Source organism: Pogona vitticeps, chromosome 2 (genome assembly GCF_051106095.1).
Source record: "Pogona vitticeps strain Pit_001003342236 chromosome 2, PviZW2.1, whole genome shotgun sequence".
Taxonomy (NCBI): Eukaryota; Metazoa; Chordata; class Lepidosauria; order Squamata; family Agamidae; genus Pogona; species Pogona vitticeps.
In genome coordinates this window covers 256,192,301-256,208,502 of record NC_135784.1, presented here as the reverse complement: position 1 = coordinate 256,208,502, position 16,202 = coordinate 256,192,301, and the positions used below count along the sequence as shown (strand labels likewise).

The 16,202-nt window shown below is 41.0% G+C and overlaps 1 protein-coding gene across 3 annotated transcripts; it reads right to left on the bottom strand.

The window, feature by feature from the left end:
* Positions 1–249: 249 nt before the first annotated feature.
* FEM1C (fem-1 homolog C) lies at positions 250–14,894 on the bottom strand. 3 transcript variants are annotated; one of them, XM_020780043.3, is made up of 3 exons: positions 14,209–14,894; positions 12,594–13,301; positions 250–2,991 (listed from the first exon to the last, which is right to left on the bottom strand). In XM_020780043.3, exons 2-3 carry the CDS (start codon positions 13,135–13,137, stop codon positions 1,682–1,684), a joined length of 1,854 nt encoding a protein of 617 aa, XP_020635702.1. In that variant the 5' UTR covers positions 13,138–13,301; positions 14,209–14,894; the 3' UTR covers positions 250–1,681. The 3 variants fall into 3 exon arrangements, with proteins under 3 accessions (XP_020635702.1, XP_020635700.1, XP_020635701.1); XM_020780041.3 differs by having other exon boundaries at positions 14,327–14,894; XM_020780042.3 differs by lacking the exon at positions 14,209–14,894 and adding an exon at positions 13,497–13,665.
* Between the last annotated feature and the right edge of the window lie 1,308 nt (positions 14,895–16,202).

The following is a 16,202-nucleotide window of genomic DNA, read 5'->3' as shown; positions in this document are numbered from 1 at the left end:
ATAATCAGTTGAAGGCAGTAGTGGTATACTTTTACAGAGTTGTGTCAGCCTGATGCACTGATTTGGTTCTCTATTGTCAACTACCATAATTTCTTAGTAATCTATGTGCTGTATTTCTGAACTGAAAGAGAAATTAAACATTATAACCTAAAGAAGGCATCCAGTCAATGGCTCTACAAAGCACCCAATGCACTAGAAAACAGAAGTGGCATATATGTTGTACTCCACTCAAGGAAAAATGAAGTTGTCTTTTTTTTCTTGAGAACCATTTTATTTTAAGACATTTGCAGGTCTAATATGCCATAATAACGTTCATTATGAATCAACAATAAAGTGCTAAATTATATTAGTTACCTGAATCTTAATCTCATTTGTAGTCTTCACTTAGGTTTCATTATCAAGTTTTAAAAGCCCTTTCTGCTGCAATAGCTAAGCTGTTGTGCAAGTATTATAAAAATAGACAGCTTTCAGTAGAGGCTACGTACTCAACATGGCCTCTGATGTTTCCATAAATATGGCTGAAAGGTATCAGAGAATAAAATGCATGCAAATTATCTGTAAGAGTTAATTTAAATGAAGAAGAGGGGGAAATATTAAACTTCTGAAGCCCTTGCAGAGGGCTGCTGACTACACCCATATAATTAATACTATCTGATGGCTAGACCAGGACTGACAAGCATCATGCCAACATGCTTTAGCTTCTTTCATAGCTAAGAATCTTGAGTTGTAATTTCAGACTATACGTGATCTACTTCTTCTCACTGAACTGTATGATTAAGTTTCAGGTTAAATTTGAAAACTCTACGCCTAGTCACACAATCGGCTCAAGCAAGACACTAGCACAGAGGAGATGGCAATTCATGACCTTTCTCCACTTGTAGCAAGACATATTTTTAAAACTTTCAGACTTAATTTTAAGTGGGTTTGCCAACAAGAACATATTTTACTCCCAAATTCAGAATGTAGCTCTAAAAAATCAATAGAAAATAACTGCAGAAACAGCAAAGAGCAGAAAGTTAAATGAGGGCTTAGACAGCTGACTTAAGTCTTCAGAACTGTCATGCTGTAAATGGTGTATTCTTAAGAGAGCTCTAACAAACTGGAAGAAAACAGTAGCAGAGCTAAAAATGGCAAAGTGATGCATAGAAATATACCAACACACAAACAGTCATGTTCAAGCCAGTGCATAGAGAGGATAAAAGCACTTATGGTAATTGCAAATGTTAACAAGTCCATACAACCTATGTAATTCAGCAATGAACCCATTGGAAAAAAGAAGCCGAAATGCTCAAGCAAAACAAAAAGATGACTTCTCAACTATAGAATTCACACATCAGCAAGAATAAGACAACACCACAAAAATTATTCAATTCAGTCCCAAACAACCAACAGCCAAACTAAACAAAAGTAGACAAGCCTTTGGCAGACAGTTTTAGTGAGTCCAAATATAACATTACATTTCTTAGTAATCCACAAAATATATTATATGGTATGTTGGTTTTAAATACTGGATAACCAGTTCTGCAGATCCAATTCTATTGATGGTTTAGCCAATAAGCAGGATGGACCAAGCTGAATGAATGATGGTGTACCGCTGGCATATAACAACAGTGCTTGAGAAAGCAACGGTTAAAGTTACTAACTCATGCACCCACAGTACAAAAACCTACTACCAAGACTATCATCTATGCAGCAAAACAAACTTCCCAAGTTTTTCTGGGATGTGCCCCTGGTAATCTATGCAATGATTCACAATTACACGAGCAGCTAGACACTGCAGTGTAGTATGGTTGATGGGCTGGATCAAGTTCTTTGCCATTTCCTTCTCATCGAGTAAGTCAATTGCAGTTTGTTTATGCTTGTTTGTTGTATCAAAATGTGAACCTGACTTGATGAGAAGATTCATGATATCAGGATGGTTGTTCAGTGCAGATATGTGTAAAGGGCTGTTGTCATCAGAGTCTCTAGCGTTTACATCAGCACCACATTCCACCAGTATAGCAGTAACTTGCAAAGAAGGAAATTTACAAACTGGATAACGACCCACACAGGTAGTGTTCTTGTCAACAGCAAGGTGGAGTGGGCTAAAGTTATTCTTACCCCTAGGATGGAGTTTAAGAAATCGATATATTGTTTGTTTCTTAAAATGATCTTGTTCAGGACTACAAGGAACTTTTTCCAGCAAGCAAATTAAATGCAAAATGATGGAAAGGGCTTTGTTGAGCTGTATTTGGTCAGGTGGAGACTGAGTTTGTTTGATGGCACGCTCTATTTCAAGGACACTTTTGCACAGTATACCCATAAGATCATCAAATGTAACAGTTGTGCCCAATAAGCCTTTTGCCCGGTCCTGAAGCATGAAGGAGAAAAGTTCAGCAAATGACAGCAGACTGCTGGCAGTCATAGGGCTCAAGGGATCTAAATTATTCTGCTGCATGTCCAAAGCATACTTCCACAGATTGATGCATCGTTTGAAATTTCCAGAGTCTGCATAGACAGCCCCTCTGTACCGAATATAGTAAGATGTATCTGGGTGAGAAGGGCCAAGAATGCGTTCTCTGATTAATAAGGCCTGCATTCTCATCTCATCAGGGTCTGCAATTAGGTTTTCTAATTCTTCAGCACTGTTCACTTCCTTGGCATAATCATAGGCCATTATCAATGTCTGAGGCACAGGTTTGCTGACAATATTAGTTCTATCACTATATCTCAAATCCATAGCTCTTTTCCAATATTTCAAAGCTCCAAGCAAATCTCTTTTTTTGTCCACAAATGTGGCTCCTAGGAGTTCCAGTGCATTGATGCATTCTGCTTTGCTTGTTTCAACATGTTGAGTCAAAAAGTCAACAACGTTTGTATGGCCTGTAACACTTGCTGAGAGAAGTGGAGTCATTCCATAACCATCTTTTTCCATCTTTGCACAATATTTGAGAAGCATCTTCATGATTTCCAAGCTACCAGATTCTGCACAATCATGCAATGCTGTGTTTCCTGGGGGGGGGGGGGGGGGAGGAGAAAAAAAAAAGAAAAATTATTGTCTATTCTCTGCTACATTTTCAGCACAAGACCATGCCTACATACAAATGCCTGCATTTATGGCAAACAAATTACATACTAATCTAATTTTTGCAATAATAAGAATTACAACGTGACACATCATAAGCAAGTGCACTGAATGGGCAAATACTCTAGGATAATATTTCAATGTATGTTAACATGGAAGGGTAACACCCTTTATTACTCAATTGAATAACCTTCATTTTTAATTTAAGGAAAATACTCAGCCTTGGATGTTTGGACAGACATACCAACTTGCTAACTGAAACAGCAAATCTAGGTACTTAACTGCAAACTGTGAATGTTGCTGAATAAAGTATATCATCACAAACTGTGCTGCATAGTACTATATATATTTACTAAAAAATAAATACAACTATCTTCAATCACATTTATGCCACAAAAAGTGTGCCAAAATTACATTCTGCCAATTTAACTCTAATGTTTCATTGCTTCCCTGCTGTTATACTGAGTAAATTTCTTATTATATTTTAAATATTTTAAATGTTAAAATTATTTTACAATGAAACTTTAAATAAATGGAAGCCTCCAACAAATGAAACCTCCAACAGGTTGTACCCTGCCTGCCACATACTAGTTAACGGAGGTGATAAAGAATATTCTAACATTCACTGGAAAGGTTTCAACAAAGGCATGTTTATGAATAGTAATGCCTTTACAAACATGAAGGGATATCTATTTGGAAAACCTCTCATGTGAAGTTCAGACAGTCCAACCTTTGCAGATAGGAAGAGTCTTCAGGAGGCATTAATAAGGGTAGGAAAGGCACTAAACTGGGAAAGCAGTGAAAAGGGCTCTCAAGCAAACAGGAAGCACAAAACAGGATAGCTTAAGAAAAGAACATGGAAATATGAAATTTAATGGCACAAATAAATTTGGAATTACTGACACTGGTCACCAAACACATGGGGCTCTCTAACACACTATTTAACCTCCAACACAGCCACAAATATTAAAAACAGTTGAGATAAGCAGAGAGCAACATCATGTTAGGATAGCATCCTAATATTGTTACAACACAGCCAATGTTCCATTTAAAACCTGCAGCCTCGGCAGAACTGAACTATCTGCTCACAGGGCACCTACAATGTAAACTATAGGAATGTTCACCAGCACCTCTCATCTCTTACAATCTAGTGAATTCTAGATTCCTGGAATACAAGAATTTTACCCCTCGACAACATTTATTTGTTCTTATCAGGGTGGATTTGATTTAAATCCAACTCATTTAAATTGTTTAAAAATTAGATTTTTGAAGATTTAAATAATTTTTTTTAAAAAATTATATGATTTAAATCAATTTGATTTTTCAAAAATCAATTTTATCCATCCTAATCCTTATACTTTTCTTGAAAACGACTCCCAATATGCTTCCTGCTACTTATAGTTCTCCACAAAGCAGGATTAAAAAAGCATATTGTGCAATAGCCTTCCTTGTGCTGAGATGTTACTTGATGCCATTTAAACCATACACTATCTTATCTGTCTGCACCTTAAAACTGACTCTGGTAGAAATTTCCTTATGAGCGCCAGCATAAGAAATCTACTGATATGGTGTTGTTGTTGTTTTTATTATACTTTACCTAGAGGGAGATAACAATCTTTTAAGGGAGAAAACTCAACTGGGCTTCCAATTTAATGTTTCAACAGTAAAAACCCTTGCTATTCTCAACTCATTGTATTTTTATACCTATCTGTTCTGTAACTATCATTGTACTTTATAGCATGAACCATACTGTTCCAGATTGTTACTGAAAAGCACTAAATTAAAGGAAACAACCCCATGTGTACCTATACACATACTATGTCTTACTCAATGCCCATTTCAGAGTTAAAACTTTCGCCACTCTCTAGTATATTATGTCTGACTACCAGTTTGTTTATCTTTAGAGTGCACTGAATGTGTTTGTAACTGTTTATTTATTTATTTATTTATTTATTTATTTATTTATTTATTTATTTATTTATTTATTTATTTATTTGATTTTTACCCCGCCCCTCTAGACCATGTCTACTCGGGGCAGCTTACAAAATAAAACAAAACAGTATAAAAAATATATAAAATCATAAAATTACAAATTTCAATTTAAAACAATTAATTTAAAGAGAGGATTACCAAGATGGAATAGCCAAAAAAAAAAAAAAGAGAGAGAGAAAAACTGTGAAGATTATTATACAGTGGTGCCTCGCTTGACAACAATCTGTTCCAGCAAAATCGCTGTACAACAAAATCGTCGTCAAGCGAAAGTAGGCAAAAATCCTCACAAGCCTGCATTGCCAAGTCTTTTTGTCTCAAATGTTAGATCTCTACCCAACAAGACTGAGGAGCTGGAACTTACTATCTCCCTACAGAAAAATATTCGAGACTGTTGCGTTATGATATTTACAGAGACATGGCTTGACTCTTCCATCCCAGGGGAGGTAATTGAACTACAAGGACGCAGAGTACATCGAGCAGACAGATCTGTTGAATCTGGGAAGAGCAGAGGTGGAGGGGTTTGTGTTTACACAAACGATAATTGGAGCACAGATGTTAAAATACTGGACATTCACTGTTCTCCTGATTTGGAGTATTTGGCAGTGAAATGCCGCCCCTTTTACCTGCCTCGTGAGTTTAATGTTATTATAATAACAGCAGTATATATACCTCCTGATGCTAACACAACCACAGCTTTGAGTTGTTTGTTAACTGCTATCAGCAAACAGCAGCAGGCCTACCCAGATGGAGTGCTGGTGGTAGCAGGTGATTTCAATCAAGCCAATTTAAAGACCGTCCTCCCTAACTTTTATCAGTATGTGGACTGTCCCACTAGAGGGGAAAATACCTTGGATCAGGTATATAGTAACATCATACATGGATATAAGACGAAGCCATTGCCTAGCTTGGGACAGTCAGATCATATATCTCTTTTTTTGATTCCATCATACAGACCTCTTGTTAAAAGAATCAGACCATCAATTAGAGAAATACAAGTGTGGCCAGTGGATGCATCTGAGCAACTTCAAGATTGCTTTAGGAGCACTGATTGGGCACTGTTTGAGGAGGACAATGTTGATACTTATGCCTCGACAGTACTGTTTTATATCAAAAGCTGCATCAATGTTGTTACTACTACCAGACAAGTACGAGTGTTTTCTAATAACAAGCCTTGGCTAAATAGAGAAGTGCGCCTTTTATTAAAAGCCAGAAATGCTGCTTTTCATTCTGGTGATGAACTACAGTACAGAGAGGCTAGAGCTAAACTGAAAAGGGGCATTAAGGATGCCAAAGCTATGTACAGCCAGAGAATTGAACAACACCTTGAAAGTTCTGACACTCGCCGAGTGTGGCACGGCCTAAGACAAATCACTGGTCAGAGTAACAAAAACAGTCTGTGTAGCAGCAGTGATTTTTTGGCTGAGCAGTTAAATCAATTTTTCAGCCGTTTTGAGGTGGAAACAGGAACAACCATTATTCCAGCACCTACTGTCTATAATACATCACTAGAATCTACCATCAACAGACAACCACTAGTACTGCAGATTTCAGATGTGAGACGCGCTTTCCAGAATATTAATGTTCGAAAGGCAGCTGGACCAGATGGAATCATGGGACGAGTTATTAGGGGCTGTGCTGCAGAATTAGCTGGAGTTTTTACGGATATTTTCAATCTATCCTTGTTGCAGTGTTCAGTCCCCACTTGCCTGAAGACATCTATTATAGTGCCAGTCCCCAAGCAGTCAGCTGTGGTATCTCTCAATGATTACAGACCAGTAGCTTTAACATCTGTTGTTATGAAATGTTTTGAGAGATTGGTGCTGGATTACATTAAGGCTAGTCTTCCACCTTCTTTGGACCCATGGCAATTTGCATACAGGAAAAATAGATCTACTGATGATGCTGTGTCCATTGTACTCCATACTGTATTGAGCCACTTAGAACATCAGGGAACTTATGCGAGGCTGTTGTTTGTGGATTATAGCTCTGCTTTTAATACCATTCTACCAAATAGGTTGTTTTTTAAAATGATCAACCTGGGATTACCTCAGGAGATATGCATGTGGATAAAGGATTTTCTGACAGATAGGCCACAGTCAGTAAGGATGGGATCTCACCATTCTTCTACCCTGATACTAAGTACAGGAGCTCCCCAGGGCTGCGTGCTAAGTCCCTTCCTCTATTCCCTGTACACACATGATTGCACCCCACTGTATAACACCAATGCAATTATTAAATTTGCGGATGATACGACAGTGGTGGGGCTCATAAATAAGAACAATGAGTCTGCTTATAGAAAGGAAGTACAAAGGTTGATACTTTGGTGTAAAGAAAATCATCTCACACTTAACATCAAAAAAACTAAAGAACTCATAATTGATTTTAGGAGGAAGAGATATGTACATTTACCACTGTACATAAACGGTGAGGAAGTGGAGAGAGTTGGTAGTTTTAAATTTCTGGGTACTTACATCTCAGAGGACCTCTCATGGACTATAAATGCCAACATGCTAATGAAGAAGGCACAGAAGAGGCTGTATTTCCTGAGAATGCTCGGCAAGTTAAATTTATCTCAGCATTTGCTTCTGTCATACTATCGTAGCACCATTGAGAGTGTCCTAACCTATGGCATTCTGGCATGGTTTGGGAGTAGCTCTGTAGCGGACAAAAAAGCTCTACAGAGAACCATTAAAATTGCCCAGAATATCATCGGGCTCCAGCTACCAACCCTGGATGACATCTTCACATCCCGCTGTCTAAGGAAATCACATAGCATCCTGAGAGACTCTTCCCATCCTGCTTATAACTTTTTTGAACTGTTACCATCTGGCAGAAGATATAGAACAATTAAGACTCGGACCACACGTTTTCTCAATAGTTTTTATCCCAGAGCTATAATTGCAATTAATAATCAGCTTAAAGACCACCAGTAGTGAATAATTAGTTGGACTGTGTAACTTGGCCTGCGGTGTAGATGTTTGTATTTTTAGTGGGGGACTTTTAGTGGGTGGGGAGTGTTTGGGAATTTTATGTGTGTGCATGTGTCTGGTCTCTGGGTGTCTGTGAATTTCGTTGTATGTGTATATACTTACAATGACAATAAATTATTATTATTATTATTATTATTATTATTATTATTATTATTATTATTATTATTATTATTATTATTATTATTAAAGTAAAAAACCCATTAGAAAGCATTAAAAACCGGTTAATGCATTTTAATGGGTGAAATACCTCACAGTCTAGGGTGGCCATTTTCTGGTGCCTGTAATGCGAGGAATCCATCCGTAACACAGCGGGGAGTCTTTTTGCACAGCGGGGAGCCATTTTGAAACCTGACGATCAGCTGTTTTCAGATCGTTGTAAAGTGAAAAATCAGTTCCCGAAGCAGGGAACCGATCATTGTCAAGCAGTTTTTTCCTATTTAAACATCGTTTTGCAATCGCAAAAGCGATTGCAAAAACATTGTCATGAAGCAATTTCGTCATGGAGCGGGGTAATCGTTAAGCAGGGCACCACTGTACATGGATTCATGTTCTCTAGTCTGAACTACTGTTTTCTAACTTTATTTTTAGACTGAAATACTATATACACTTACTTGGTAGTAAGTATGACCGAAATCAAAGTAGACAAATATACAAGTGCACTGTGTAAGATTTTACTGTAACTACATTCTCACCTGTATACTCCTGGAAATGTACAGTATATACAATATAATGGCCTAGGTAACAGATGCTAATAAGACAGACTGAATACAAAGAATGTCAAACAGGTATAAGAGCAGGAATGTATACAGTTCTACTCTCAAACTTTTCATTTCCACATTGAAATGACTGGCCTTATTGTTAGGCAAAGTGAACTAGGGATATCAGGCAGCAAATAGGATTGAGGAGGGACAAAGATGTTAGAAGACAGAGCAGGGTCTACCAGGCACCGGCCTTTCCATTCCTTAAGCTGACCTGCTGCATTCAGGTGCAGTGGAGGACACTGTGCCATGCAGTAATAAAATTCCTCTGTATCTGGAATGAACAGTGGTGTCATCTTATTCTTTACGTCAAGCAGCACAATTTCTTGGGTGAGTCCTGCTGTAACCTTGAGCACACTGAATCCTGTAAGTGGCATATATAAAACTTATGTTTTGAGTCTTTCTTCTTAGAACTGATATAAATCAATATAAAAATTTCCAAGCCGTTGAATAAGGTAAAGGTAAAGGTTCCCCTTGACATTTAGTCCAGTCGTGTCCAACTCTAGAGGGCGGTGCTCATTCCCATTTCCGAACCACAGAGCCAGCATTTGTCCGTAGACAGTTTCCGTGGTCACATGGCCAGCGTGACTAGACATGGAATGCTGTTACCTTCCCACCATGGTGGTACCTATTTATCTACTTGCATTTGCATGCTTTCGAACTGCTAGGTTGGCAGGAGCTGGGACAAGCGACGGGAGCTCACTCCGTCACGTGGATTCAATCTTACGACTGCTGGTCTTCTGACCTTGCAGCACAGAGGCTTCTGCGGTTTAACCCACAGGGCCACCACGTCAGAAGCCATTGATTACACCAACTTAAATCTTAATTCTAAATACCCTGCAGTCCAGGGTATCCGCAAAGCTGTCTTCCAGCACCATGTTTCAAATGAATCAATATCTTTTTCTTGTCAGCTTTCTTAACTGTCCAGCTTTCACACCCATACATAATGAGAGAGACTACATTAGTGTGGATCATCTTGCTCTTGGTATCCAGTGACACATTCTTACACTTGGATGATCTTTCTAATTCCTTCACTGCTGCTTTTACAATTCTCAGTCTTCTTCTGATTTCTTGGATGCAATATCCATTTGGATTGATGTTTTAACAAGGTATGCAAAATATTTCACTATTTCAACGTCTTCATGTATTCTTCTGTAGTCATGATTTTTGTCTTCATGTTAAATTACAATCCTGCTTTGGCACTTCCATCTTTCACTTTCATTAAAAGGTATTTCAAATTATTGCTGCTTTCTGCCAGTAAAATGGTGTCATGTGAATATCTTAAATTACTGACTTCTGCCCACCCCCCCAACAATTTTCATTCCTCCTTTATCTGAATCTAGTCTGGCTTTTCATATATGTTCAGAGTGAATAAAATGCACCTTTGTTTGACACCTTTGCTTACTGGAAATCACACTGTCTCTCCATATTCTGCCTCATGGTAGTTTCTTGTCTACAATACAGGTTACACATCGGGAATGACTAGATTTTAATCTAAATAATCTTTATGGAAACCTATGAAATCTCATAAAATTGGGGCCCCAATCAAAATAATTATATGAACGTATTTTCTCGGAATGACAGAATTTTAAATGTTTAGTTTGTAGCAACTGGCAGATGACATTCTTAATTGCCCAAAACTGGTAGGTCATGCTTCTTTTGAGTCAATGTGCCTTGCCATATAGCAGAAAAAATCAATTAATTACACCAACAGGTGTAATACAAATGGTATTAACTTTGGAGGTTGAATCGCTAAAGATTAAGAAATCACCATGGTCATTATCTGTTGTGTGCTAACATGTGTGATGCAGCACACAACAGATAATGTCTATGGTGATTTCTGAACTTGAGGCCACTCATCTCCAAAAGTTACTCCAGCAAAAAAATCTCAACAGAATTCTGGCCAATAGTATGAAAAACTGTAATAAAATATTCACAAGCAAAATCGGAATTCAGTAAGACAGTTGCCAATTTCAACGAAAGTGACTATAAACACAAACACATTTTATTTCTGTGTTATGTGCAATGTTCAGAGTTCAGAAATCGAAACAAAAACTAGCCAAAGGCTAACACTGGGAGTGACAAATGCTGAAATGTTCCTTCTATTAACCATTTTGATGAAATTAATATTCTCATGAATTAAACTGATCTTTTATAAGCTGAGAGAAAAATGGATATCCTAACATTTGCTGATGAAGTCAGTTTTGTTTATACCATACATGAAATAAAAAGGAAAAGGCACTGTAATCAATGCTAAACAGCTCCTAAAGTTCTTTGGTAGCATAAACCACCAGTACTACACTGTAATGACTGAATTTTCCCACTTGCATGGCTTCATTTATCAAGGTACTTCACTAGTAAAAAAAAATCCCATAGTTACAACATGTTTCTTTTCAACTAGTAAACTAAAATTATGCAAATAATTTACAATACCATAATAGAAAATTAGAGTTTATTACCTCTAGTAACAGTAATACCCTTCTTGTATAAAGCCAAGTTCCATTCAAAATGCCGTAACAGGAGAATGTCTATTTTATGACTCATTCACAAGCACAGTGAAGACACAAAACACTAGATATATGTACAGATCATTCTGATCTGTAAAAATCATGCTTAGGAACTGTATAGTGCTTAAGTTTTCCAAAACGTCTATAGAATTGCCTTGCTGCAGCCCTTACAGCCAAGCATCCTGCCATTATATTGCAGACTGAAAACTGAGAAGATTTATTCAAATCAAAATACATCTTTGCTTTCCATTACACTCTTAATATACAAACACCTCATGTTATAACACACTGTCTGATTATGCAGCAGCATGATCAACAACCACTACCACCACCACCACCACCTTAAAAGTGCAGAGCTGGAAGGGACGCTATGGTTCATCAAGTCCAGCCCCTGACAAGGATGCACAGTGGGGAATCTAACTCCCAAGCTCTGGCTTCACAGCCAAAAGTCCTAAACCACCAAGCTATTCAGCATCTCTAAGTCCCACTTGTTTCATTAAGACAGAAATGCATATCTATATCTTTCAAAATTATATCATCTTATTTTTAGGCTAACAAGTTAAGCTCTGATATATTTGAGGCAGAGACTGACTAAGAGTGCTTTCTGAAGCAAAGTACCTATGTATTAAACTAGTAACAGCAAGGCAAACAAGAAAAAGGTGTACCTCAATGACAACAGCATGCTACAACTGAAACAAAAAAGAAAAAGGACCCCAAAGCAAAACAACTACAACAGCATAGAACAGAAGAACCCTCTACTGAACAACAGAGCCAACACTAGGCTCAAGAAAAAAGAATAAAGAGGCATCCATTCTGATAATATGCTACCTTATTTTTTTAGTTTTTATTTCAGTCACAAGGATAAACTAACAATGGATATTGCCTTATTGCAGGTAGGGGGCAGGTAATTTTAGTTAAATAATCATCAGTGGTACACAAAAAACAGCAAGACAACTCTCTATTTGTGCTGTTTCCTTCATGAAAAGAAACACTCCAGTCTCCATTCAACATTAACTTTGCAAAAAGGATACAGTATATAAACAGACCACTCTGAAAAGACACACAAACTCACAACTAGTACCTGTGTTTTCTACTACATTGTTGTTGTTTAGTCGTTTAGTCGTGTCCGACTCTTTGTGACCCCATGGTCACGAAGACCATACTACATACCTGACACCAAGTATGCATAGACAGTAAAAACAGTTAACCACACTCTTCTTGGATTTTGAATTTCTGAGTCAAAAGCAATTTTCATCTTACTGAAAAATTACACTAAACTCACCTTTCACACTTTTTCTATTTACATCAGCCCCTTTCTCAAGCAAATACTGAGCGATTTCCTTGTGTCCTTTATAACAAGATATCATAAGGCATGTATGGCCATGACGATTTGAAACTTCCAAGTCAGCTTTGTGCTCCACGAGGTACTTCACAATTTCTAGATGACCATCAAAACAGGCAGCTCTAAGAGGTGTTGAGTTTGTCAAAGTTGTATTGTTGACAGATGCACCATGATTTAACAGGGACTGGACTACCTTCAAATGACCAGCTGCAGATGCTGCCCATAGTGGTGGTGCACCTTCAATAGTCTCACCATCAAAATTCACAGAGCCACCAACTTCTATAGAAGCACTGCAGTGTTCTAGCAGATGTTCTACCATATCAAGATGTCCATAGCGAGCTGCCATTAGAAGAGGAGTGGCACCATTTGTTTTCTCTGACATCAACAAAGCCACCTCTTCCTTAGTTTTATTTGCCAGCAACTTGGTGAGGAGCCGCAGCTTCCCATCACGAGCTGCATTGAATACTGCTGTCTTAAGATCCATTTAGTCTTTTCCTCACAATCTGGCTTGTTCTTCAAAATAAAAAATGATGGAACAACTGGAACAACAGAGCTGAAGACAGTCTCTACAGACACTCTCCAGAAGATGTGTGTACACCATGAACTCTTCCCATGGGTCTTCTCAAAGCAAATGTTATCTTCAACAACCTAGAACAAAAAAACAGAAATATGACATTTAATATCTTTTTCAGGTTTTTTCTAAGTGAAGCTGCTCATAAATTGTCTCCATGACCTTGGTTACACTGCTGTTCATTTTTGTTCTATAAACTCTCTTCTCTCAGAACAAAAAATACTTCTGGATCAAAAAAATTACCCACAATAAATATTGGATTTTGAAGTCACCTAGAATTTCCCCGAGGTAGAACTGTGTGGTCAGCCAGGATCCAAGGTACAAGTTATTGTAGTCAGTCACCTTTGGACAACCAAATATGGCCAACCAATAAGGTCTCTGCAAAGGCCATCAGAAGTTTGGTCGTTTCAGACAACTCAGAGGAGACCAGATTAACACCACCTGGTGGCAACGAAAGGGTAAAGAAGTTTTCTGACAATGGCTGGGAACTGAATCGATGCCCAAAATTATCTCGCAGCCCGAGAACTCACAGCAAGGAGTTAAGAAGCGCGCCCTCACCCGGGAAGGTGCCCGAGAGATCTCAGTCCCTGTCAAAGGGGTGGACGGCATAAACACCCCAACGCCGTTGCCCCTTCCCAGAATCTCACCCGACACGCATGCACGCATTCACACGCACCCGCGAAGCTCGCCCAGCCTGGTGAGCCCTTTCTTCTCGCCTCCCCTCCCCCCACTCTATCTGCAAGATCGTTCTGGGCGCGGAGCCACCCGGAGAGCCGGTCCCCTCCTTCGCCCCGACTTCTCCACCCCCCGACCCCCACCCCCACCCCGGGGAGCCCTCGATGGAGAAGGCGAGGAGCGAGGTCCCAAAGCCCCTCGGCGCCCCCCGCACCGTCTTCCCCACCCCCCAGGGGTCGGCAAACCCCCCCCCCCTCCGTTCGCTCGCCCGCCCGCCCGCCTCTCCTTCAGGCGTCCCGCTTCTCTAACCCCGGCAGGTGAAAGGCTTCGGCGCAGGCTTGAGAGCGAAGCCCGGACAGGGACGAGGGAAGGGCAGAGCGCGGTGGGGCTCTTTCGGGAGGCAGCGCGAAGCCCCGAGACCAAATACCTTCCGGAGGGGCTGCGGAGGGACCCGCCCGGCTCCCTCTCCGCGGTGCTGCTCCCACTATACGCCTCTCACAGCGAAGCCGCCGCCGCCGCCTCGCCCCGTTCCCAACGCTGCTCCTCCATGACAGGCGCTCCCAACAGCAGCGAGCCAGCGAGCGAGTCAGGCCGCCTCGCTTCCCCACCCGCTTCTGTAAACGGACGGACACCGAACCCAGCGCAACCTAAGCTGCTACCTTCCCTCTTCCCGCCCTCCTCAGACAAGGCCCAAATGAGGGAAAGCGCCACCGACGTGACCGCCCAGAAAGCTTCCACAGGCGCAGTGAAGAGGAGGCGAGGCTGCGCCCTGACGGAGAGTGGCGGGGGGGGGGGGAGAGGAGGAGGAGGAGACGACGACGACAAGTTCGGCTGAGAGCGCACGCACGAAGGCGGTTGAGAAAAGGGGAAGGCGGGGGCGGCGTCCAGGGGCTCCTCTTCTATTCCTGGCGGTGGGGAGTCGGGCAAGGCGGGCCGCGCCACGCCGGGCGAAATGAGCCCGTAATGGCGGCCGGCGGGCAGACGGATGCGGAGCGAGCGAGCGAGCGTGACCGAGGTGGAGTGGGGCTTCGGGGAGGCTGACCTGGCACGCTCCCAGCTTCTCAGTTTCCCACGACTGCCGCGTGTGGCCGGCGGAAGCCGGAGGGGGGGAGCCGGCGGCGGCGGCGGTGAGAGAGCGAGGCCCTTCTGTGGCCTGGGCGCCGCCGTCGCGTCTGCAAGGAGGCGACGGGGAGGAAGGTTGTCTCTCTGGCCGGGAGGTCACTGCCCGGGAGCTTCTTGCTGGCCAGCAGGCTCTGGGGCCAAAGGCGAGAGAAAACCTGCTCAGTTGGGTCGTTGCCGCCTGACGTTCTCTAAAGTGTGTTTTTAAGTTGTTGTTGTTTTGAAAGAAAGGCAGGCCGTGGTCCCTTTAGGGAGGGTCCATAGGTGCGTTTCCAAAAGTGCCAGAAGGCTCGTCTGTTGCGAGAGGCTTGCGGCGTCTGGAAGCCTAACAAGTTTTATTTGGCATACGTTACTGTGCATTGCATCGCACTTCCAAGTGCAAGGTGACATCTCACTTTTTCTCCCTGTTGCGAAGTTTATTTATGTATTTATTTATTTCCTGACAAGGAGGAAAGGCACTGTGTTAACAGTTTAAAAGATAGGGGTATTCTTTTAGGAATGAGAGATTCGTTGTCCTTATTTGCAACTTATGGCAACCCTTTAAGTGAATGATTAATGGCCTCCGGAAGGGCCTTGATAGTCCAGATCTTGAAAACGAAAGCCCATAATTTTCTTTATTGCGTCAGTCCATCTCCTGTTAGGCTTTCACTTCTGATACCACCTGTGACTTTATTCATAGCGTTCTTGCTTTTTCTAGCGAGCCTTGTCTTGTATGAGAGCCTCCATCTGCTTTATAGTGAGAGTTCAAGGTTGATTTGTTCTAGAATTCATTTAATCCACAGAATTCTTTGAGCACCAATTTTTGCAGAGTAGGTGTGGATAAAATGGAATCCTCTAGTGATGGCAAACTTTTTTGAGCAGGAGTACCCAAACTGCAACACAAAGTTCCAACATTGCAATTAAACCTGAATACTGTACTGAGGTTTTAGTTTAGAAAAAACAACTGCCCCTGCACTGCAAGGGTTAAATGCTTGTTGTTTTTTTTTAGAGGCAGTATTAACAGAGAAATTCTTACCGGTCCTCCAGTCCCCCATCAGGCTAGACCAGTTATAGCCGCCATTGCACCCCTCTGCTGGACCACTGCACCAGCAGAGGGGAGTGCTGAAATCCGGGATTGCACGACAGATAAGTATTTCTCAATGGCAACTTATGGCTCATGTGCCCACAGAGAGGGCATTGCGTAC

Excerpts from the sequence above, each read along its gene's own strand:
- FEM1C (XM_020780043.3), bottom strand. The coding sequence starts at position 13,137 with ATGGATCTTAAGACAGCAGTATTCAATGCAGCTCGTGATGGGAAGCTG. Across the intron at positions 2,992-12,593 it reads AAATAGAAAAAGTGTGAAAG|GAAACACAGCATTGCATGAT; the intron begins GTGAGTTTAGTG and ends CCCCCCCCCCAG.